The 22574-nt window shown below is 38.1% G+C and overlaps 2 protein-coding genes across 8 annotated transcripts; both read left to right on the top strand.

Moving 5' to 3' along the window:
* Positions 1-1569: 1569 nt before the first annotated feature.
* LOC137719499 (putative calcium-binding protein CML18) lies at positions 1570-2331 on the top strand. The gene has a single exon (XM_068458549.2). It carries the CDS (start codon positions 1712-1714, stop codon positions 2198-2200), a length of 489 nt encoding a protein of 162 aa, XP_068314650.2. The 5' UTR covers positions 1570-1711; the 3' UTR covers positions 2201-2331.
* An 8297-nt stretch (positions 2332-10628) lies between these two features.
* LOC137720569 (zinc finger CCCH domain-containing protein 38) lies at positions 10629-17959 on the top strand. 7 transcript variants are annotated; one of them, XM_068459650.2, is made up of 5 exons: positions 10671-10793; positions 11718-12869; positions 13446-13882; positions 14014-16213; positions 17596-17959. In XM_068459650.2, the coding sequence occupies exons 3-5, from the start codon at positions 13494-13496 to the stop codon at positions 17623-17625; spliced, it is 2619 nt and encodes an 872-aa protein (XP_068315751.2). In that variant the 5' UTR covers positions 10671-10793; positions 11718-12869; positions 13446-13493; the 3' UTR covers positions 17626-17959. The 7 variants fall into 7 exon arrangements, with proteins under 7 accessions (XP_068315750.2, XP_068315751.2, XP_068315752.2 ...); XM_068459651.2 differs by having other exon boundaries at positions 11718-12876; XM_088699410.1 differs by having other exon boundaries at positions 10689-10793; positions 12655-12876.
* Positions 17960-22574: the final 4615 nt, after the last annotated feature.

Genomic DNA, 22574 nt, shown 5'->3' with positions numbered 1-22574 from the left:
GTTTCTGGGAACTCACACAAGAACTTCCCAGTGGGTCACCCATCATGGGATTGCTCTCGCGCACTACTCGCTTAACTTTGAAGTTCCGATGGAACCCGAAGCCAGTGAGCTCCCAAAAGGCTTCGTGCTAGGTAGGGATGAGAATATACATATAAGGATCATACCCTTGGGTGGTGTGGGATGTCACAATCCACCCCCCCTTAGGGGCCCGACGTCCTCGTCGGCACACCATGACCAAGGTTAGGCTCTGATATCAAATTGTCACATCCCGACCCGGGCGGGACCACTTCCCGGGCCCGACTCCACCGTAGCACAATATTGTCCGCTTTGGGCCCCCAACACACCCTCACGGTTTTGTTTCTGGGAACTCACACAAGAACTTCCCAGTGGGTCACCCATCATGGGATTGCTCTCGCGCACTACTCGCTTAACTTCGAAGTTCCGATGGAACCTGAAGCCAGTGAGCTCCCAAAAGGCCTTGTGCTAGGTAGGGATGGGAATATACATATAAGGATCACACCTCTGGGTGATGTGGGACGTCACATTGGAGATGGTCTAAGGGGGTGTGGGAGTGGGCTAAACCTTATAATGGGCTTGTCATAATAATGTGATTCAACTTTGTCTTTGGCGAGAATCAAACATAAGACCTCTCATTTACAAGTGAAGGGGAATACTACTAGATCGTAGTACTAAGCAGCATTAAATCAGATTCACCACCATCACACGTCTCCACAAATGGCCTTTTTTGTTTGAAATAATTTTTAAGAAGGAGCCAAGTATTTATGAAAAAGAAAATAAACAAAATAAAAAAAATAAATCATCACCTAAGAAGTTTGAACTCTTGTGGGGGATCCCCATGCACTTAGCAAGCACATGCCTTAACCACTTGGCCAAAGTGGCTGTTGATGACATTGGAGGCTACTCATCTTTTTTAATTAATCAAAGTGTTTGTTCCTAATTTCCTATCGACGGATATATCGAATATCGATATAGACACCTATAGCTTTTAATGGAAATAATAGAAATTTAAAATGAAATTTTAGGGATTGTCAAGCATTGGTTTTGACAAAATATAAAATTTCTTTGATATTTAACAGATATGTAAGAAATATTGACGATATATGCCGATTTTAACCTAAACCTAAACTAAAGAGTTTCTTCGATAAAAGGTGAAATTTAGACGTAACCCCAATTTCTATATCTTCTGTAATTTTTTGAATATTTCTACGAAAATATCAACTTTATCGAAGAAATTTTTAAACCATGATTATGTCTGATCCGCCGCCTGTCAAACGTCTCCATATTTATCGTTTCAACTTGAAATAATTTTTAGGAATGAGCCAAGTATTTATCGAAAAATTAAAAATAAACAAAAATTAAAAAGAAATCATCGCCTAAGAGGTTCGAACCTTAACTACTCAGCCCAAGCGACTGTTGATGATGTTGCAGGCCACTCATCATTTTTAATTAATTACTTAATTAATCAAAGTCTTTTGTTCCTAATTTCCTATCGTTTAGTGATCTTTATATTTATCTTCACCCTATTCACAATGTTAGTTGAATTATTTGTGCCGGCCATGACCATATTATGCATTATATATCTTCACCCTAATTTACTCTCATCGCAATAACCTACTCATGCAAGATCATTAGCAGTACCAGTAGTAGCACTAGAAGGAAACAATATAAATCGGTGGCGGCGGCGGTGAATATGGAGGAGGAGCAGATGGCACAGCTGCGCGAGATCTTCCGATCGTTTGACGGCAACAAAGACGGCAGCTTGACCGAGCCGGAGTTGGGTTCACTGCTGCTGTCGCTTGGGCTGAAGCCGAGCCATCAGCAGCTGCAGGCTCTGATTCGAAAGTCGGATACCAACCACAACGGATTGGTCGGGTTCTCGGAGTTCGTGGCGCTGATGAGGCCGGACCTCAACGGACTCTTACAAGACGACGCCAGGTGCCCGTGTTCGTACAGTGACGATCAGTTGAGGCAGATGTTCAGCATGTTCGACAGGGACGCCAACGGGTACATCAGCCCGGCGGAACTGGCCCACTCGATGGCCAAGCTGGGCCACCCACTCACGGTTCAGGAGTTGTTCGGCATGATGAACGAGGCGGATACCGACCGCGATGGCCGTATCGATTTTCACGAGTTTTCCAGGGCCATCACCTCAGCCGCTTTCCTTAATATCAATGCTTAATTGAGCGCATATTTTGATGATTAATGAATCAGTATTATTCAAATAGCAACAAGTTCATATGCATCATGCATGTATTGTAATTATCTCCATAAATACTGAGATGAATTAATGAGTAGGTTTTTGTTTTTCAATATACTTTTGAAATAGGAGAGATATAGATTAATACTTTTGAAAAGTTCATATATAGATTTAAAAGAGACTTAGAAATTTACAAATCAAATGGTCAACACCTCCAATCAATATAGAAACTGTAATTATCTGTCATCGTATTATTTATACATATAGAAAGGTAAGTGTGTGTGTGTGTATCTGTCATCATATATATATATATATATATATATATATGAAGTCCTAATCACAATTTCATCATTCCTATTTTAATTACCAATTAATTAAGCATTTTTTCGATCCTAAAATTACTAAGCATATGTGATGCCCGAGATGATTACCTAGAAGTTAACTACATCGTTTGGTGGTTTGAATGCTGATGAGGGTGTGCCAATTCGCTATCAAGCTCAGCCGGGCGAATAACTTGATTGTTGTGATGTAGTGGAATGTGCTGCTAACTTCTGAATTGAGAAACTTCGGCCGAGGAAGGAACAGTCTCGGCCTTAAGTTCAAAAAAATACAAGGTTATGTAACTCACTGTGAAGTTCTGGTTCAACAACCTCAACTATATTGGTGAAAATATAGGTCCATCGAATCGGCATTGAACTGTATGGACACTCAAAAAAGATGATTGTTTTAATCGTCAAAATGGTTCGGCTGTCTGTTGGCTGAACTCTAAAATGTGACCTGAGAATAACGAATCATAAAAGACTTCACTTCGCCGAGAAAGATAATGAAGTGACCGATCGAGAGAAAAAGTTGTTTACCAATTTCTTGCGGGCCAACAAGGATGTGTGTTCACCTGGTCTGCGGAAGACATGCCTGGGATTGATCATTCTGTGATCTGCCACCACCTTCACTAGGCGCAACTACTAGACCAATTATCCAGCGGAAGCGAAATTACGAAACGGAGCGAAGCAAGATGACAAGCTAAAAGATGCCAACTTCATCATTGAGGTGCATCATCCAGACTGGCTAGCGAACGTAGTGCTGGTGCAAAAGAAAATTGGCAAGTGGAGAGTATGCGTGGACTTCACGAACCTAAACAAAGCTTGCCCAAAGGATTCGTACTCGCTCCCATGGATCGATCTGCTAGTAGACTGAACTGCAGGTCATGAATTGCTAAGCTTCATGGATCCCTACTCCGGATACAATCAAATAAAGATGTATGAGCCAGACATGGAAGGGACATCCTTCGTTATTGACCGAGGTACGTACTGTTACAAGGATATGCCATTTGTTCTTAAAAATGCAGGGGTAACATACCAATGATTTGTCAACCAAATCTTCAAAGAAAAAAATGCAAGAGTCACGATCTCTAGACATTATTAAAAGTTTTACCGAATTTTCTAAATCATCTCGATCATCTAAGAGGGATATTTGATCAATAAGAGACAATATTGTCTTCTCTCCCATGGTTGCAGCGGATTGCTACAATAGGCTTAGGTTTAAGATTCTCAATGCCGACTGCCAATAACAAGCCGCACGGCAAGGATTATAAATTTGTGTGCAGCTTAAAAAACATAAAGCGGCACCGAGTAAATTTTGATTTTGGGTAGAATGGATTGTCCAAAACACAAGACAATCAACAAGTTAGGGCCAACAACCAAGGAAGCTACACGGCAAGAATAGATTTTTTGGGTTTAGATCCCCTAGGGAAGAGATAGGTCAAAATTTGCTCTAATGCCAAGATAAAAGCGTAAAACTATATGAGAGTTTTACAGTTTGAATTGTTGTTTGTATTCTTCTCTCAAGGAGAAAGTATATATAGAAGTACAAGGATATCTAGTACATTGAATCCCATTTTAGGAACATTGACCCATGCTAACATACATTGAATCTCTTTGGTACATTGACACATGCCAACAACAGGTAGGCTCGTCCTGCTCAAATTCATTTATGCTCGAAGAGATAATCAACCAAAATGGGAAAGGGAGAGAGCAGAAATTTAAAGACAAGATGGAGGAGCTAGTGATTAAGCAATTCGTACTACAAGATGAAAATTCTTTTTGAAGTCAAATAGGAGTAATTCATACTCATCTACCCGCGTATGGTGAAATGAGGAACTTTGACGTCATTGGATTTACTTGTATGCTAAAATACATGGGTATGGAATGCCTTGGGTTCATGCTGCAACAAGTTATCAGGAGATATTTGGGGAACTCGTTGGTGATGGAGAGTATAATTCAAATTATGAACTCTAAAAATTTTAACACATAGATTAATTTTGACTAGCAATCGGCACACACGCTATACATGTGCAACTCAATTTTTTTTCGTTGTGGTATGAGTTATAATCAATGTGCAATGTATATGTCATTTCGAAAAAAAAAAATTCTTTCCATTGTAGATGTGTTACATGAACTTATGAAAAACAATTACTAACATTAGTGAAATAAAACCAAACTTATGAGTTAGGCAATACTTTCAGAATTTATAATAATTTGTAAAGATATTGTTACATGAAACACTAAAATCATCACTAACTGCAGTACATCTCCCAAAAGTTGTATAATAAGGAACTCTACTTGGATGAAAGCAAGCCCTGCAACAAAGAGTAAAAACAATCGAATGCAACAAAATAAGTAAATGAGGAGTGATAAATCATGATTAATATATGCATTTTGATGACACATCTAACGAATTGCAAGGGATTTTTAATGCTTAAAAATTTCTTCCTCCAACCTCGCATAAGATGCAGAAACTAAATAACGAGGCTCATACCTTCATAACATTGGATGCCCATTCATGGTGGGAGTGGTTCCAATCTAGGATTCGTGGGTCAAAGAGGCAGGGGGCGGCGACAGAGGGGTCATGGGGGAAAACGTAGAGGATGTGGGAGAAGTTGTTGGGTGGTGGGTCTGGTGGAAGGTGATTAGGGTTTTGGAGGAGAGGAAGAGCCTACATAATTTGCAAGTGGGTTAGAGGCAAGCAGGGTGGGAGAAGGGGATGAAAGAGGTGGGGTGGTTAGAGTTGTTGAAGAGGATTTTGGTGAGAAAGATGTAGAGGGAAGCCGAAGAGATTTGATGAGAGAGAAGGACGTGTGCCAATTTTTTAATTTAATTTTGAATTTTTAAAGGGAGTTATTATTAGCACTCCAAAAATCTTATTCACACTATTCACAAGTGTACTTTTCTTTCTAATTATAGAAAGTTTGGAGTGCCAAATAAGATTTTTAGAATGCTAATAATAATTTCATTTTTAAATAGAGTCTATTATTATTACCTGGTTGTGAGGTTCACAATAAAATTTGTGGTCTTGTAATTACTAAATTACTAATATTTTTTTATTTCTCTTCAGTTTTAATTAGTGACACACCCCGACCCAGAAAGTCCACTTGGACCCTGAATCGAGCTGTGCTGGCCGACACCTAGAAGGTGACGAAGCCATAAAATGTGATAGTGTATAAAAAGTGAATAAATTTGAATCTAAAAGTGTCTAAGTACCAGAGTGCGCTACGAGTGGGAGCGAAACCCATTTCACACGCGATGTCAGAGCATAAGTAAGGTACAGTAGTGTGGGTAAGAATCATACCCTCAGAAATATCCATCAATACTAAGATTCGCCACATATTCTTGTCGATACAAACTCAGCAGCTAAAACCTGGAGGGCACCAAACAGAAGGTGTGAGTAAGCAATAAAACCAAGCTTCCCAAAGTTATTACCTCTCTAAAAGTAATGCCCCTAAATGTAAAACCAATATCGTTTTCCATAAGACAGTACAACATATATACATATATCCAAACCATACTCAAAAATGACCAAAACCATGGTTTGCCATCAACTCCACCATACATTAATAAGTAGGCCAAATGAACTAAATCAATACAAAGTGATATATCAGTCAGAGTCATCTAAAATGACATGTACAACTTATCCATATCTCATCAATCATGGCTAGCATATAAGTCGGAGTCACCTATAGTGACCTGTACGACTTATCCATATCTCATCAATCCTGGCTAGCATATAAGTCGGAGTCACCTATAGTGACCTGTACGACTTATCCATATCTCATCAATCCTGGCTAGCATATAAGTCGGAGTCACCTATAGTGACCTATACGACTTATCCATATCTCATCAATCATGGCTAGCATATAAGTCGGAGTCACCTATAGTGACATGTACGACTTATCCATATCTCATCAATCCTGGCTAGCCAATAGCTCAATAAGTATACCTGCACACGAGTTGGAACCACCTAAAGTGGTCTGTACGACAGGACTGGGTGTAAATAAATATGCTCAAGTGCTACGATCACGTGAAGACTGGGCGAATAATCGCGGGTCACCTATGAGTCGGAACCACCTAAAGTGGTCTGTACGACAGGACTGTGCACCTACCTTGAATCCAAGGTGAGCGTAAGGTGCGGGAGGTGAACATCATGTGAAGGACTGTGCCCTGGCCACGGGCGGGAGCACTAACACCGGGGTGCAGGTTTATGAGCTCTCAATGCATCTCAATATAACATGTGGAACTCATGGCAACCAGTACGACAGTATCGAAGTTGCCTAACACATAACTATAGTCATGCTATAACTCAATCGATTCAACTAATACCATAAACTCACCTGAACTTACCTGGGTGTCCTGAGTTCACCTTTGCACTTGAAAGCATTCCCAATAATTATATGCAAGTAATATACATATGGATATACCATGATGCAATCTAATACTCAACCATGTCGTAGCATTTTCAATTATAAACGATACAGTGAGAAGTGTACAATCAATAACGCCCTACTCCCAAACTACTTATTTTCAGGGATAATTATCCATGACAACCCAATTAACACTAATTTAACAAACTAATTCATAAAACTAAAACTTGCCTTTACCAATTTCCTTCGCATTACTCAATTTCCCAAGCAAGGCTTTTGTCTTAAATATTTTATGGCTGCATCTAACGTCTCGTTAGACTGCCTACGTACCCTAGACAGGGATTAAGCCATTCATAGTTCATATAGGTACTTCAAGCATTCACAATAATTATACGAAGGTAATATACCTAATCAATTTAAAAGTGTCGATAGAACTCTCAACAATATGTACGATAAAAAGGAAAAGATCCACTCACCTGGAGTCCACGCTAAGATTCTCTAGCGCACACATCGAGGCGTCCTGAATGATTGGTCTCTGTGACCAATTATCAAATCACATCTCAGAACTCTTATCCAAAGAATACGTAATTCACATAAAACACAACCTCAACGACATTCTAAAATAGTTTGAGACCCATTGACCACAAGTCAACCGTCGATCAAAGATCGACGGTAGGGTTTACAACCTTATATAACTTGACCCGGAAGATCCGCATATCAGATTTCCAATCCGCAACTCCCATCGATCCACAATATGTTTCTAGAATAACATATTAAAATTTCATTACGATCCAACGGTCAGATCTCCGCCAATTGCCTAAAATAAGTGGCCGTGAACATTTATTTTACTAACTTACAAATCCAATTCAGGAAGATCCGTAAGTCGGATTCCCGATCCATAAATTCCTATGATCTTTAAATATTACGTATTATAATGTATCCAATTTTGGTGACGATCCAACGGTCGGATCATCGATTCACATTTTTATCAAGTAACGTATCGTAACGAATTTAGGTTCCAACTATCAACCTACGTCATTCAAATGACAAAACTGAATTCAAGACATTTGACATAGCCTAAAAATTGCATTGGCGGCCCACTGGCCACGCGCCACCGCACGCGCCGCCGCGGGTGGCGGTCGGCCGCCCTGACTCGCCGGAAAATCCAACTATTTCCAAAAATTCTCAAACTTCACAGAAATGAAGATCTCAGTGAGTGGAGCAACTTTCATACCTGCCACAAAGTCCAAAAGTGGACGGAAGATGGTCAATTTTTCCCACAAAGCCGGCGGATGCCTAAAACTTCCCGACATCGATTCGTCGTCTACGGTGGTCCAACGGGGTCAAGGTTGGTTGGGTTTTGCTCCTGGGATGAAGGGGTACAAAGTCCAAGTGGTGGCATCGGCCATCACTTTGCCGATTTGCCGGAAAATCGAAAAGGGTGGCCGGAGCACCATTGATTTTCGTCAACTTCTGTGGTCTCAAACCGCCCCATACCATGGTTAATCAAGGTGGTTCTTGGGTGGGATTTGTAGAGGGGAATGAGAGCTTCAAGATGGTGGTGGTGGCATCGAAAAACTCCACCGGAGTTGGCCGGAATCGGCCTTGGAAAATGGACCCGCGGTGGGTGCAGGTGGACGGGAACCACTTCCTTTTTTTTTTTTGTTTTTTTTTTTTTTCCTCCCTCCATTTTTGATTGGGCTTCCCCCACAAAGTGGGGATTTAATTTAAATAAACACTAAACCTTGAATAACCAATTTCGAACGTCCGTAACTATACCGTTATAATCTGAACTCGTAAACGGCTTTCGCCTATACGTTCGTACCAATGAGTACTACGAGGATATGCTAAAAGAATAAGTCCCACATCTCTCAAGTCGATAGTCAACGGAAGTCAAAGTCCTTACCTCTAGGGCAATTTCATAAATTCACGCTTTTAAAATAAAATAAAAACGTAAAATTTGGAACGGGTTGTCACAATTAGAGTGTTAAAGAGGTAATTTCATTAAGATTTAGTTGACAACCAGAGTTCTATTAATATAGTTTTAGGTTCTGACAACACTAAGCAATCATATATTGGAAGCCTTTAAGGGAAGAGAACCCCATTTTTTTTTTAAAAGGGGACATTTTCTTGACCTTTAGATTTGACTTTAATGAAATTCTATGATTGAGATTATGTGGCCTGTGATTTAATTTTAACCACAGAATTTCATTAAAACCAAATCTAATGGTTAAGAGGGTGTCCTCATTTAAAAAAAAAAAAATGAAGATCTCTTCCCTTAAAGGGTCTATATATATATATGTATGTATATATATATGTATGTTTATATATGTATGTATATATATATATGTATGTTTATATATGTATGTATGTTTATATATGTATGTATGTATTATTTGGACTTAGATATTATTTGCGCATTTAGATTTCAGTATTCGTCTTTGGATGCAATATTATGACACTTATTATCAGTAATTTCTTTTAATATTATCGTTGAATGGGAAGAGTGGTTGAACTTGGATAGTCATTAAATTTGACTTTCTTAATGGATATATGGTTGTTCCTTGGGGTGTGGATGAACCGATGGATGCAAGACCAACTCCGGAAGACCCAAATCAAAATATTTGTGTTTAAACCCAAGCAGTCCAATGGTGAGGCCTAAACCTAAAAAATTTAGCTTTGGACCCAACGGTCACACTCACATTTGTGATAGCGTGCATATATTAGTAAAACGAAAACTTACGACAACAATAGTGTCATTATCCCACATTTGCGAAAGGAATATCTTTCTCAAAAATGCATATTTCATACTGTGAGAGAAAATTCTACTGTTGCAAATGTGTATTTGTTGACCCTAAAAACTACTTACCTTATGTGGCGCGCATGTCGAATAATTAATAAGCTAACAACGTCATTCGGTCGAATGTTGGGCGTGCCAACTCGTCGGCCGAGCTCGGCCAGGGAGTAAAATGAGTGTTGATGTGGTGTTGGGTGTGTTGCTAACTTCTTGATCTCATGACTGCGGCCGAGGAAGGAACACGTCTCGCCCTTCGGGTTCTAGAGCTTGAAGACAAGGTTGCTAATTCTGTGAAGTTCAATATCAAATTCGGCTTTCAATGTGCCGAATGTAGTAACCTGGTAACACTTCACTTCGCATGAGAAGGCTGATGAGATGACTCTTCCAACAAGGACTTGGAAATCCTTGTTGATTGGGGCTTGGATAAATACTAGGCGGTCTCGAAGTAGTGTTATTTATCCAAACTGAAGGTGCTCCTTGATCGGCTAATTCTATGACTCTAGTGCTGTTTATCTAAACTGAAGATGTTGCCGGTTGCCTTCATAGTGTTGTTTATCCAAACTGAAAGTGTGTTGGCGGGAAAAAGGAAAATAAAAATCAAGGTCTTTAAGAGGTTGTTTGCGCATGACAATTGTGTGTCGATTTGAAGGGCCTTAAATGGTGCATTCCCCACTCTATTTGGTACTCGCGTTAATGTCAATCAATTTACCATTCGCATCCACCCTTTGAGCAAGTGAAGTAAGTTGCTGATTTCAATCGGCAGCACTTGCATTGTTGAATGGAGAAACCATTCTAACTTTCTGACAAGTAACTAATTTTTCAACTTACTTATCCAATCTCTGAATATGTGGGCCGTTTTGTTTTGTTGGGCTCCATATTGGACTTGTTGGTAAAAAGCCCAAGGAAAAAATCTCCTCTCTAAGCGGGCCCACAGTGAAATGCTCCTCTCATTCTCCCCAGCGCCCTTTCCTCCACCCACTATACTCTCACACCCCTCTTTTGACAAAGAAAGGGATTCAAATATGGCAAAGTCCTACAGGCGGCGGAGGTCTCCCATCGCACTCTAGGGTTTCTCTCTAATTTCTGTAAGTTCTCTCTCTCTCTTTACTCTTCAATTCCTTATTTAGGGTTTCGTATTAGTTTATTTTTTTTTAATTTTTTTGCTTTTGTTTTTCTTTCAATTCAATGATTAGGGTTTAGGGTTACATTTTTTTTTTCAGCTCTTTGTGTGTGTGTTTTTATTTTTTATTTTTTACTTTTTTTAACTTGGATCAATGAGAATCTTACTGGTTTTGAGGGTAATAGAGAATTTGAGTTGGGTTTTGTTGTATAGTAGAAAGATTTGAGCTTTTATGCCTCGGATTAATTCTACTGCTTTAACTTTGTGAGTGTGATTTGAAGTTCTTGTAGTTGCTTAACTATGTATTCTTGGTAATTGGTGTGGCCCAATTGGTGTCCTGACTTCGAACAAGTTCCCGTGTCAGTTTTTATTTTTATTTTTTTCGTTTAAATTTTATTGAGATGTAGATTGGCCTAACAATAAGTTAGTTTTAACTAGTTCGGATATATATGATCTTAGTCTAATATTATTGTCTTTAAAAGGTAAATAATGTAGGTGGCGATCATTGTATGTTTAAATTTTATGTTGGGTCAAACCGTCAAATGATATATGGATAGGTAGAGATGTGATATTCCAAGAGAATATTGTCTTGGTAAAGTTGAAGGAGAGAAGTTGAGGTCTTTCGAATGGTAGAAGATAGGAATGTAGGGAGGCTTATTTTCTTTGGAACCTTTCTAATATTTGGCTATCACCTTGTTATGGATGATTTATTTTCATTCTGATTCATTTTGTTTGTTTGTTTCCTTGCTCTTTCATTGTTTTGTACATTTGTAAACTTATGCTAGTACCCTAGGCACCTTGATAGATGGATCTAGTGTATACTTTAGATCTATGTTACTCAATAAGAGTACATTCACTGGGTGCTAATATCTAGTATAATTTTCTGCAGTAATTTCATGCGGGTCACTGCATGGAGGGATTACCAATTTCGTTCAAAAGTAACTGATTGCAATAGCATCCTTACAAAAGAGCTACATTGGGACTTAGTACATATTATTCGATAAATTCTTAGACTGGAGGTTGCTCTGAAAGGTTTGGGGATAACAAAATAGAATTACTTCATAGTCCAAGAAGTTAGAAGAGAATACATCAACCTTCAACTTTGATGCCCCTGATGCTAAATGTTAATCAGTGTTATGATGAAGTGAGGGGAGGAGCTTGAAAGCATAATTATTGAATTATTACAGCCTTCAAAAGTTGAATAGGAATAATCCTTGATTGAGAAAGATGCTGCATATTTGGTTTAATCAAAATGTCTCGAGTGCAGAGAGATATTATGCCTGCATGCAATGATTCAAAAGCCATGCAAAGGCGAGAGTTTGTGTGCTTGAAGTTGAGCATATGGCTAGTTGGTGAAATTTATTGACTTGTGTGGAGACAGACTTGAGTGTATCTTCATTACCTTGTGGTGGCCATCAATTTGGCTTGGGGCTTAGGAAATTGCTGATTGTTCTTCCCTGTTGTAAGACTAGGTGTTTTTTGTATCCAGAAAACTTATGACATATGTCATGCTTTATTTGGACGGTCTCTACAACCTTTTATTCTTACATTTCATTTTTTTTTCTACTATATGCATATCTCCTTTAAAAAAAATACATGTGTGTATTTTTTATATATACTCCATGACAGGTTGTATCTTCTGCATCCATATTCTCTTTGGTCAGTCTAATTGAAGTATGATTTTATTCCATTGTAGCAGTCATTGGTGTCCAAAGTTGTCAACTTGCATTCCTTCTTGCAAGTCGAGGGAGGAGTGCAATGACTTTTTTGTAGTGCTAATAGAGATGTCCTCAATTTTTTGACAAAAAGATTGTTATTATACTTAGCTGAAACCTACGACGCACAGCTACGGCAGTTCTGTCCCGTATTGCGTATCGGGTGCGCCTTAGATACGTATCTGGGTTGATGAATACGGCGTTTGACAGATGGATACGGATATCCCTTCCTTTGCCCTTTGATGGGATCTGGTGGAAGAAGGGCTCGCAACGGAGATGACGTGATCTGGTGGAAGAAGGCCTCGCGAAGAAGATGACACAATTTGGTAGGAGGTCGATCTACCGTTTCCTTTGTTTCTGAAGACAAAAATCACGCCGTATTCTTTCTTTTTTTATTTTTATTATTTTTAAGGGTTTAAATGGGACTAAAGCCCAACACTAACAAAACTACATTGCCCACCGGACCTACACCACTACCATCCTTCCTGTTGTTTGAATTATATAAATTTAAATTTAGATGATTATTATTTTTTAATTGTTATTCAAAATATGTTTATAAAATATATATTTATTATATAAATTTTATTTCCATATCCATGCTGTATCATATCTTAATATTTACAAATGTGCCATATTGCCGTGTCCTATTGTATCGTATTGTATCACCGTATCTGTATCCGTGCTTCATTGGCTGAAACTGGTAATATATTTTTAATTCTGCTTCATAGGTAATGATATAAAATTTGGTTTTTCATTGATTTTCTATTTATTGTTTCACATGTATTTTTTGTCTTGGTAACATCAATATTTTATACACTCTAGTACACTTAAAATGATACTAAGGATGCGCAAGAGTGATCAGAAAATGTCTTTGAGATTGATTGATTTTTTCATGTCTCCAGATTTTTCCGAATAAGAATAAGTAAAGGGTGTCGGTAAGCCTGAGAGAAATGAGTAGAAGCAACAGAAAGCGGTCTTCTAAATGGGATTTGGTAGAAGGGCCTCAATTTGAAGATGCAAATATGCAGGACAACGGTTGGATGGGAAAGGCAGGTAGGGCATTTCATCATAAGGAATCTGGACGTGACTGGCTTTCTCCGGAGACAAATGATCTGCACAGACCTAAGCATGATTTAGATTTGCCATCCAGGGAACCTTTGCCCGGAAGCAGAGGCTCACATAAAAATGAGAGTATCAATAAGGGATGCAATAGATACATGAATGACTCTATGGTGTGGGATGGAGATGGAAATTGCAGCACAAGGATGTCTCCTGGTCTTGATGAGTGGAGAGAACATCGCAGTCGGTCCCCAAAAAGTGGTTGGAGAAGGTCACTGAGGTTAGCCTTGTTTTTTTTAACTCATTGTCAGTTCCGACTAACTTTTTTCTTTTTTTCTTATGTTAATATAATCTAGATAGCATTTTTTGACGCATATAACAGAAGAAGCTGTTGGTGGATGTTATGTGCAGAGGTAGGAGTAGAAGTAGAAGCAGGAGCAGGAGTAAGAGCCAGAGCTGGAGTAGGAGCCCTGATCGTGGTTATAGGCGGGAATCACTTTTCCTTGACAGAAATAGAGGCAGGCCAGGAATTTCAGCTCAATTGTGCAAAGATTTTATGACTGGGAGATGCAGGAGGGGTAGTGATTGCCAATTTCTTCATGAGGGTAATTCCAATTATGATGATAGCTGGGAAAGTCGACATAGGAAACGTGATGCTTCGAGATACTCTACCCCTCCTGATACCAAGTACTACCCATTAAAAAGTGAAAGATATTCTGTGTATTGTAGTGATTTTGCAAAAGGGAAGTGCCAGAGGGGGTCAACTTGCAAGTTCGATCACCATCGTGCTTCTGATGGATTCAGTAAAGGTTCTACAAATGAGAATACTAGAGAAAGGGAAAATGAAAGAAGGAACAGAGATACTTCTACAGAGCGAGGTGCCGAGCGTGTACCGCACAGGAGTAGTGATATTCCTTGCAAATTTTTTGCTGCTGGAAATTGTCGTAATAAAAAGAATTGTCGGTTTTCTCATCATATTCAAGCTCGTGCAAGTCCTGAAAGAAAGTCACAGGATGGCAGGTGGGGCCCAGGTCACAGTTTAAATGATGCAGGCCCAGCATGGAGTGGTCCAAAATGGAGTGATACCGGGACTCTGTCAGATGCCGCAATGTTGACTGTAGATAACAGAAATATTGGTGTTCCAGAGGTAAGGTCTAGTGCTTGGTCTGTAGATGATAATAGATGGGGGTGTGATCAGAACAATGAGAACAAAAATTGTGCTGACCGTAGTGTTAGTCATGAAACAGTTGAGAGGAATGAGAAGGATGCAAATCTGTGGAATGAAGATAGTGTGGGTGCTCATGTGGATCTTCCTAAATTGAGAGATACTGAAAAATGGCTTGGTGACATGTCTCCTGATTGGAATTACACGGTGCAATCCTCCAACCATGTTGGGAAACAAGAGCATAGTCGCATTACTCGAGGTTCAGAACCTTCCACTCAGGTGCATGGTGCTGCTTCAATTGTTGAACCAATGGTAGCTGAAAGATCTGATTTTCTGCAGAACAAGGATGTAAGGGTAGATGGTGTTATTTCCGTGCGATATGACAATAGGACTGCCATTGAAGAACCTTCTAGTTTTCTTAATAACCTAAATGTTACTGCAAATATCATGGCCCGCCAAAGCTTTGACCACAGTGGCCAGAGTTCAAGTGCTTTTCCTTTTTCTGGATTAAGCACAATTGGGCAAAGTAAAAACCTAATCCCATGCGGAGGAGTTGTAAAAAGTCCACAAGATACACTGTCCCCAGAGAGTAAATCTGTGACCAAGTTAGATATAGGGGATGCAAAAACTTCACTAGTTGATGGAATTCCTCAAGTTCCAAATTTGGTAGGTGGTAAAGAACTTACGGAACTTACCAATCTTTCAGCTTCTTTGGCTCAGTTACTTGGAAATCAGCAGCAACTTCCACAGATTTATGCTGCTTTAAATTCTCATAATGCACCTCTCCTTCCCAAATCAGAAGGATCCACTGAGCAGCTTTTGGCAGCAGCTATTCAGCGCGATCCAACGGTGGTATCTCATAAGCCGTATGATCCTATGTGTGATAGCATAGAACATAGAATTAGTAACAATCAAATGTGTCTTTTGCCAAATAGTGCTGGAAACACAAGCATTGATGGAAAAGTAGAGAACCTGTCAAATGTTGTATCTCCATCGTCTTTACCTAGTGGAGCAAATGTAAACAATTATCAACAGACTAATAATCCACTAGAAGAACCTACACTTAAGGATCACCAATTAAGTCAACATGGTGCAAAGTCTGAGGTTGTCAAGGGAAATGGTGCACTTGGGGCCGAGGAAAGCAAGAGTGCGCAGGAAGAGAATAATTCCCCAGAGAATGGTCCCATGGAGGTCACAGGGGGCAAGAAACTCAAGGAAGTGAAGGGGAGCCGTGCATTTAGATTTGCGCTTGTGGAAAACGTCAAGGAGCTTTTAAAACCCTCATGGAAAGAAGGTCAAGTCAGCAAAGATGCTTACAAAACGATAGTGAAGAAGGTGGTTGATAAAGTGACCAGTACCATGCAGGGGGCTAATATTCCCCAGACACAAGAGAAGATTGACCATTATCTATCATTTTCAAAACCGAAGCTTACTAAACTTGTACAGGTAAGTGCTGATATTGTTGATTAATTTATGCTAGCTGCATTCTCTCTTTTGTTTAGGAATACTTCTGCATTCTCTCTTTTGTTTAGGAATACTTCTTTGTTGGCGTATGTTTTTATTCTTAAATGAAATCCAGTTTTAATTAGTGTCTTTTTTTCTTTCTGTTTTTAGGTTGCTAGTCCTGTGGATGAGTCCATTGCTTTGTACTTTTTCTCTGTTCTTAATGAAAATTTGGTTTCGATAAAAAAAGAAATATCTATTATATGACTAAACTTCATTTTTGAATGCATTAGGTCCATTTTTGAACGCATTTGAGGTCATCTTTTCCATCCTTTTCGTTCTCTAGCTTCATTCTATTTACCCCACCATTTTGAGTCTGATTTCTTATTTGTGTTTTGATGTGTCTGTAGAAAGGTGATAACACTTAAACCAAAGCGGGAATATTAGTGGTGTGTGCAGTTGAGCCGTTTTTCGGTTTCTTGACAATGTCACATTTGAGACTTTTGCTGTTTAGTAATGGACACCTCTGTATAATTTTGGCCATTTTTGTTAAATAAGGTCACATGTAGCTCCCATGACCATTTTTAAAAGATATTCCCAACTCTTATCTCTCTTCTCTTCTCCATCTCCTCTCTCCTTTCGTTGAAGAAAGAATTTGAATCCATTCCTCTATACCCCAGTGTGCCATCGCTACCTGCCTTCAAAACCCCCTGCTCTCTAAACATAAGCTTGGGCGCATTTGGGTATGCAGAGAAAAGTCCAGTGTGTCTACATATTTCACGGAAAATCGCATGGGGAATTTCTCAGATTTTTATATTTTTCTATGCCTGTGGTGATTCTGGTGGTTTTTGTGCAATCCTTACCAAAACTTTTCTTACATTGAATTTGCATTGTAGCTAGTTTCTATTGTGCCGGATGATATGATATCCTAGTTGATTTAAAATATATTATTCATATTAAGAAATGGTTGGTTCTGAGTTACGCCTAAGGAAAACTTTTGTGTTCTAGTTATGTTATTATTACATTGAACTTTATTCTTTTAGAGAATTACTCTTCTGCACAGAGGGGTATTTATGAAATTTAAAACTAATAAGATGAGGCGTTGAGTACGTAGGCAGCGTGTGACTTCTAACTCAGAAGTTTTGGCATGTAGTATTGTAACTCAGAAGTCTTGTTCCAATACAGCATTACACTTTATAATTTCTAATCCGCGGAGTTTAATATGTGGATATTAATTTTGGAATTGTTTTAACGAGGCCGTGTCTCCTTGCCTACTTTGACTCCTTGTCATATCCTGTTTATCATCTGTTTACTCTGTTACAAATTTAACGTAGTAAATTTTGTGGCAATGTTTCTTACGGTATCGGTATTCACATTTGCTGCAGGCATATGTAGAAAAAATGCAGAAGGGTTAAAAGAGACACAACTTGTGTTTGTTCGCTTCTATTGTTTTACAAAATTCCGCCTGATGTTCCCGGTGTGTTTATGCTCCGGCAGCCTTTGGATCTCTGAGGTTTTCTTTTCTTTTTCCGGTTACATGAAACGTCTTACTTTTCTTCTTTTTTTTTTGTCATTCCCTTGATGTATACTATTTGGTGCAAGGATAGTGGAACTCTAGGACTAAGATGGGCATATGAGAGATTAATTATTCTTCCTCTTGTGCGTAATGTTGATGCTTCTTTCTTTTGTTTGTTGTTTAAATAGGCAATTATTATTTTTTTGGTTAACATGTCGTGCAGCTTTGAGTAATTTTGGGTTTACTTCTTTTAATTGGACATGTTTTCGTTTTGGTGTAAATGTGTAAGAAGACATGGCTGAAATTTGGTTATTTGAGTCCTAAACCTGATTAAATCTAGTCCTACCGATTTGGGATGGTTGGAAAGGATAAGTGTTTTTCTTGTGTATCTTCTACCTTAAAGTTGGTCACAATTTTTTTTTATATTTCTTCCTTCACCTTAGGTTGAAAATATGACCAGTTTGAAGGTAGGAGATGGATTATCAAGAAGAAAATTTATCAATTCCAATCATCCCAAACTGTTAGGATTAGAAGGGAGAAGTTTACTTCGTATTTAATCCATTTCTAACCTCCGAGTTGAAACTCTTTTTAAGATTTAGAACCTGTTTAGTATTCTTCTGAAATTTAATTTTTATTTTTCAAAAATAATGTAGACAAATTACTTAGGGTTAATTACATTTCACACGGTTGGAGTTTGGTGTATTTTCAAAATTGTTATTTTATATTATAAGGTATACCGAATAAGCCGCATCACATTGACAAAAATAATCATCAATTGAATAAAAGATTAGATATTCAAAAAGACAAAACGTGTCGATATGTACAATTTCAAAATTTCAAAGTGTAATGTGAGAAAATTATAATCTTGAGGCTTATTTTGAAAATTGTCTCAAACCTGAAAGGTGTAAACTGAGCTACTTAAGCATTCCACGTTAGGCTCAAAAAGTTTAGCGTGATAGCAATATATTAAACCCATCCAAGAATCAAACGATTAACTCTTTCAAGTTGTCAAGAAATCAAAATTTGAAGTTAAATATACAAAAAAAGAAATCAATATCCAGATTTAAAAAAGAAAAAATAAAATAGGGGATGTGAATCTGAGTGGAATAATGAGGACCTATAAACAGAGACAAAAAGAAATGATGTTTGTTTCCCACCCCACCTTCCTATCCATCTCCAACTTTCACATCACAGGGCCAGCTCCAAGCCAACCCTAGATAATAGATGTTATTCCTTTTTTCATTTTTCCACGTATTATTATTACATCACAGGCACGTCAGCCCCCACGCGAGCAATCAACCAAGTTAACCTAATTATCAAACGTCTCCCTCCCACAAATTCCATGTACATTTCTTTCTCTCCCATTTTCACTTTATTCTTAGCACATCTCCACCCATCAATTTTTGCCATCTTTCCAAGTCTTTGCGGTGTAGAGCCTCGGAATGGCAGCAGCTCCAGCGCCAAGCTTAGTCCGTTTTGACTGACCTCAGTCACATTCTTCTTTTCCGTCAAGCCTGCGCATTTGGCGTTATAAAAATGGTGTGGGGCTTGTCACAACGGTCGACTACTTGGCTCCCAAACATCTACTTCAATAAATTCAAAGATGATATTTATTTATGGACAATTCAAAGATGAGGCTGAAGATAAGATAAGTATACACAATGCAAACAGAACGACGGAAATCTAATTGAAGATCTCAACAAAATTTCTAATAGATACAGCACATGGCACAGTCATATATGAACCTATTCTAAATTAATTTCATCTGCTAAATAACTATTAAATAATTGAATCATACACGAAAAATAAAATAAGTTATTTTACTAACTATTCACAATAGGTGGAGAGTGGGTAAAGATTAGCCAAGTCAGTTCATTATTCACGAGAAAAGTAATTGCCCCTACGCCACTACTACACTCAAATCCACTAGAATGAGAAAGGGTTTATGCATAGTTAAAATACAAACTATTATTTCGTAACTTCTTTAGGGGAGACGAGACATATTTATACCGATAGGTCCTATAACTATCATATCGGTGATACAATATTTGTACACATAAATATGGCTTAGCCTTACTCGATTATTTTAAGTACAGTAATATAACTGCAGACAACATTTAACAAGGACCCAAAACCAAGCCTTTACAACCCACAATAACCAAAACCAATGTAACCCATAAACTCGAACCCTGGCAAAATTAGTGAAAATAAGAGATATCAGGGGTGGACTTGGCATGAAGGAGAAGCAAAAAAGCAGTGGTGGGGAACTCAATTATGGACATGGATCAAATCAAACCACCATAAGAAAAATCATTGTAATTCTATTTAGACACAAAGCTGATTCTATAATAGAAGTGATCCGTGTAATCTACGTTGGACTTCCCAATATTATAAACTGTATCGATAAATGTGTTTGTTTTGTTTATCAAAATAGCACTGCTAATAATTATCAAGCGGTTAACATGAGGTGCCGATTTGAAGGTCAAAGTAACCATAATCTTATCTTGCATGCTACTTAATACATCATTACTAATTCCCAAAGTGTGAGCATTTGTTAGAATGTTGAGTAATTCCTTCATATGAGGCGCCTATATGGACTATAAAACAATTATATATCCCTACATTTGTCTAATGATCATCTTCGTACATGATACTGGCCTTGAGATATGATTTATATGAATCACAAGGTACTTACTAAATAGTACTGACTAACCTTTTTGAACAATTTTCGGTGTGGACCTACTGCCCTAACATTTCGATAGATTATTCTAGATGAAAAGTTATACAATTTTGTATAGATGTACTGAAATATTTTCATGTTTTTGGTAGATAGTTGAAATTGTATCTTGGTCAGATTGTGCGACTCAGTAGTATGAACATCTTTAAAATTTATATGTGATTAAAATAATATCAACTGAATTAGCGATACTTTTTCTTGGAGCCTCTAATTAGTCGATTTCATGTTAAAAATAAACATTTTAACTCTAAATTGTGTGGTGTTCAATAAAACCACCCATATGTTAATCATTCTATCTTAAGTTTAACAAGACGATAAAGTACAAACAAACCATTATTCTGAAATTATAGCTAGGAATATATAATTAACCAGCAGATTGCTGGTATTATGCCAATAAATCGATGAATAAGGCCCACCAAATATTTAAAACTTAGGAAAAAAAACCTCAAAGGCATTGAAAGATTACCAACCCTAATTGAAGAGATGATGACAATATCATACGGTGGTTTGGAATTTGAGAAGTTTGTGGTAGATGCGGGGTTTGGGTGAGGCATAAACAAAAGTAAATAGCGAAAGGGGATTAGAAAGGTGAGAAGCTTTTTCTCTGCACAAAGTAAAATAGGCCCTCTTTCACAAAAATCATAATGATATCTTTACCGCCGATGCCGATACCGATGCCGATATAGAGAAGGTAGATTTGCACCCAAGATTCATCATCATTACCCTCTAAATATTTCTTTCTTTCGTGCCCCTAAACAAATCCTGAACCCTACAGAAATAATCCAAAAGGAGCCCTAGAAATTGATAGACTTATGAATTTATAACCCCTCTCACTTTCCCTCTCACTTTCCTTTTTCCTTTCTTTTTGAAAGCTGTTGCGGTGACCAGTGAATCAGTGACGAGTGATTATTTTCACTTGTGATGTACTGTGTATGCACACTCATATTTCAGATCTATTCTTCTATTATTGTGTACTCATCTATATGTCCACTTTTACTCGGTCCCCGCAAACCAAAAAACAAAACAACCCCTTCACTTTTATGCTTGAGGGAGGTTGCACTTGCACATGCTTTCCATGCAACCAACTTCAAACGACAAACTTTGGTAATTAAGCTCGCAAATAAACCATGTAACAACGTGATATTTTGGTGATTAAGCATACTTGTCATCTAATGTTGACCTCCACCAAACAGTGAAATTCCACTAACAAGTACTCGTGAGACATGTTACTTACTATACTCCATGCTTTTGATGTCAAATGGCAACATGTGTTGCACTATTTAGTACTCTACGTGAGCGTTTGTTGCGTGAGACATGTTTAGGTTGGAGTAATAATACATAGTAGGACTTTGTTTAGATAGACATTTTTTTTTACAAACGGTTAATATATATTAAATTCATCTAAACTAAAAAGAGGAGAAATTGAACGCAGGACCTCAGGTGGAAGAGCGAATATTCTTAACCAAGCAACTTGCTAGAGTAGATAAACTTGGCTTATTAAGAGTTTAACTTATTTAAAATGGTTTAAATTATGAGAATTGTTATTGGTACTCTAAAATTCTCATTTTGCACTCCAAGATTTCAATCTTTAGAAAGAAAAATACACTTGTGAGGGGTACAAAATGAGATTTTTGGAGTGCTCCATAAACCCTTATTAGTGAAGGTGTAACGCTAATTAATTCAGTTTTAAAATAGTACTAGGACCTTCCGGATTCAAACTCTCCCTCTCTTTAGTGTAGCTAAGAGTAATAGTATCAAATATAACAAAATGAATGTTCCATAACTAATGGATTACTTAAGAAATTTTATCTTTAAATTTAAAAATGCCTTTTTTTTTGGGTTGAAATTTGAAAAGTCTTTAGAGACAAAAACCAAATAGAAAGGGTGTCAGTGTGTTTGGGCCCAAAATATTGGTGTGGGTTGAGTTAGGAGTTGTTCTCGGCCCGGCAGCATGATTCTAGAATTATCGCGAATTCTAGTTATTATGGGCCGCTCGATTAAGATAGGCCGAGTCCTAGTATGAGACGGATTGATGGGAAAGTCAAATCCTAGCATAACAAGGAGTCTCAATGGGATGAGGATGCTGAGATTTGAGAAGTGAATGTGGTCGG

The sequence above is a fragment of the Pyrus communis genome, chromosome 1, assembly GCF_041283825.1.
Source record: "Pyrus communis isolate YQ-2024b chromosome 1, ASM4128382v1, whole genome shotgun sequence".
Classification (NCBI taxonomy): Eukaryota; Viridiplantae; Streptophyta; class Magnoliopsida; order Rosales; family Rosaceae; genus Pyrus; species Pyrus communis.
Note: the sequence above shows the minus strand (reverse complement) of the source record. Positions and strands in the feature narration are given on the sequence as shown.

Coding starts and splice junctions, on each gene's coding strand:
- LOC137719499 (XM_068458549.2), top strand. CDS start 1,712: ATGGAGGAGGAGCAGATGGCACAGCTGCGCGAGATCTTCCGATCGTTT.
- LOC137720569 (XM_068459649.2), top strand. CDS start 13,494: ATGAGTAGAAGCAACAGAAAGCGGTCTTCTAAATGGGATTTGGTAGAA. Junction 13,883..14,013: donor GGTTGGAGAAGGTCACTGAG/GTTAGCCTTGTT, acceptor TGTTATGTGCAG/AGGTAGGAGTAGAAGTAGAA. Junction 16,214..17,595: donor AGCTTACTAAACTTGTACAG/GTAAGTGCTGAT, acceptor CATTTGCTGCAG/GCATATGTAGAAAAAATGCA.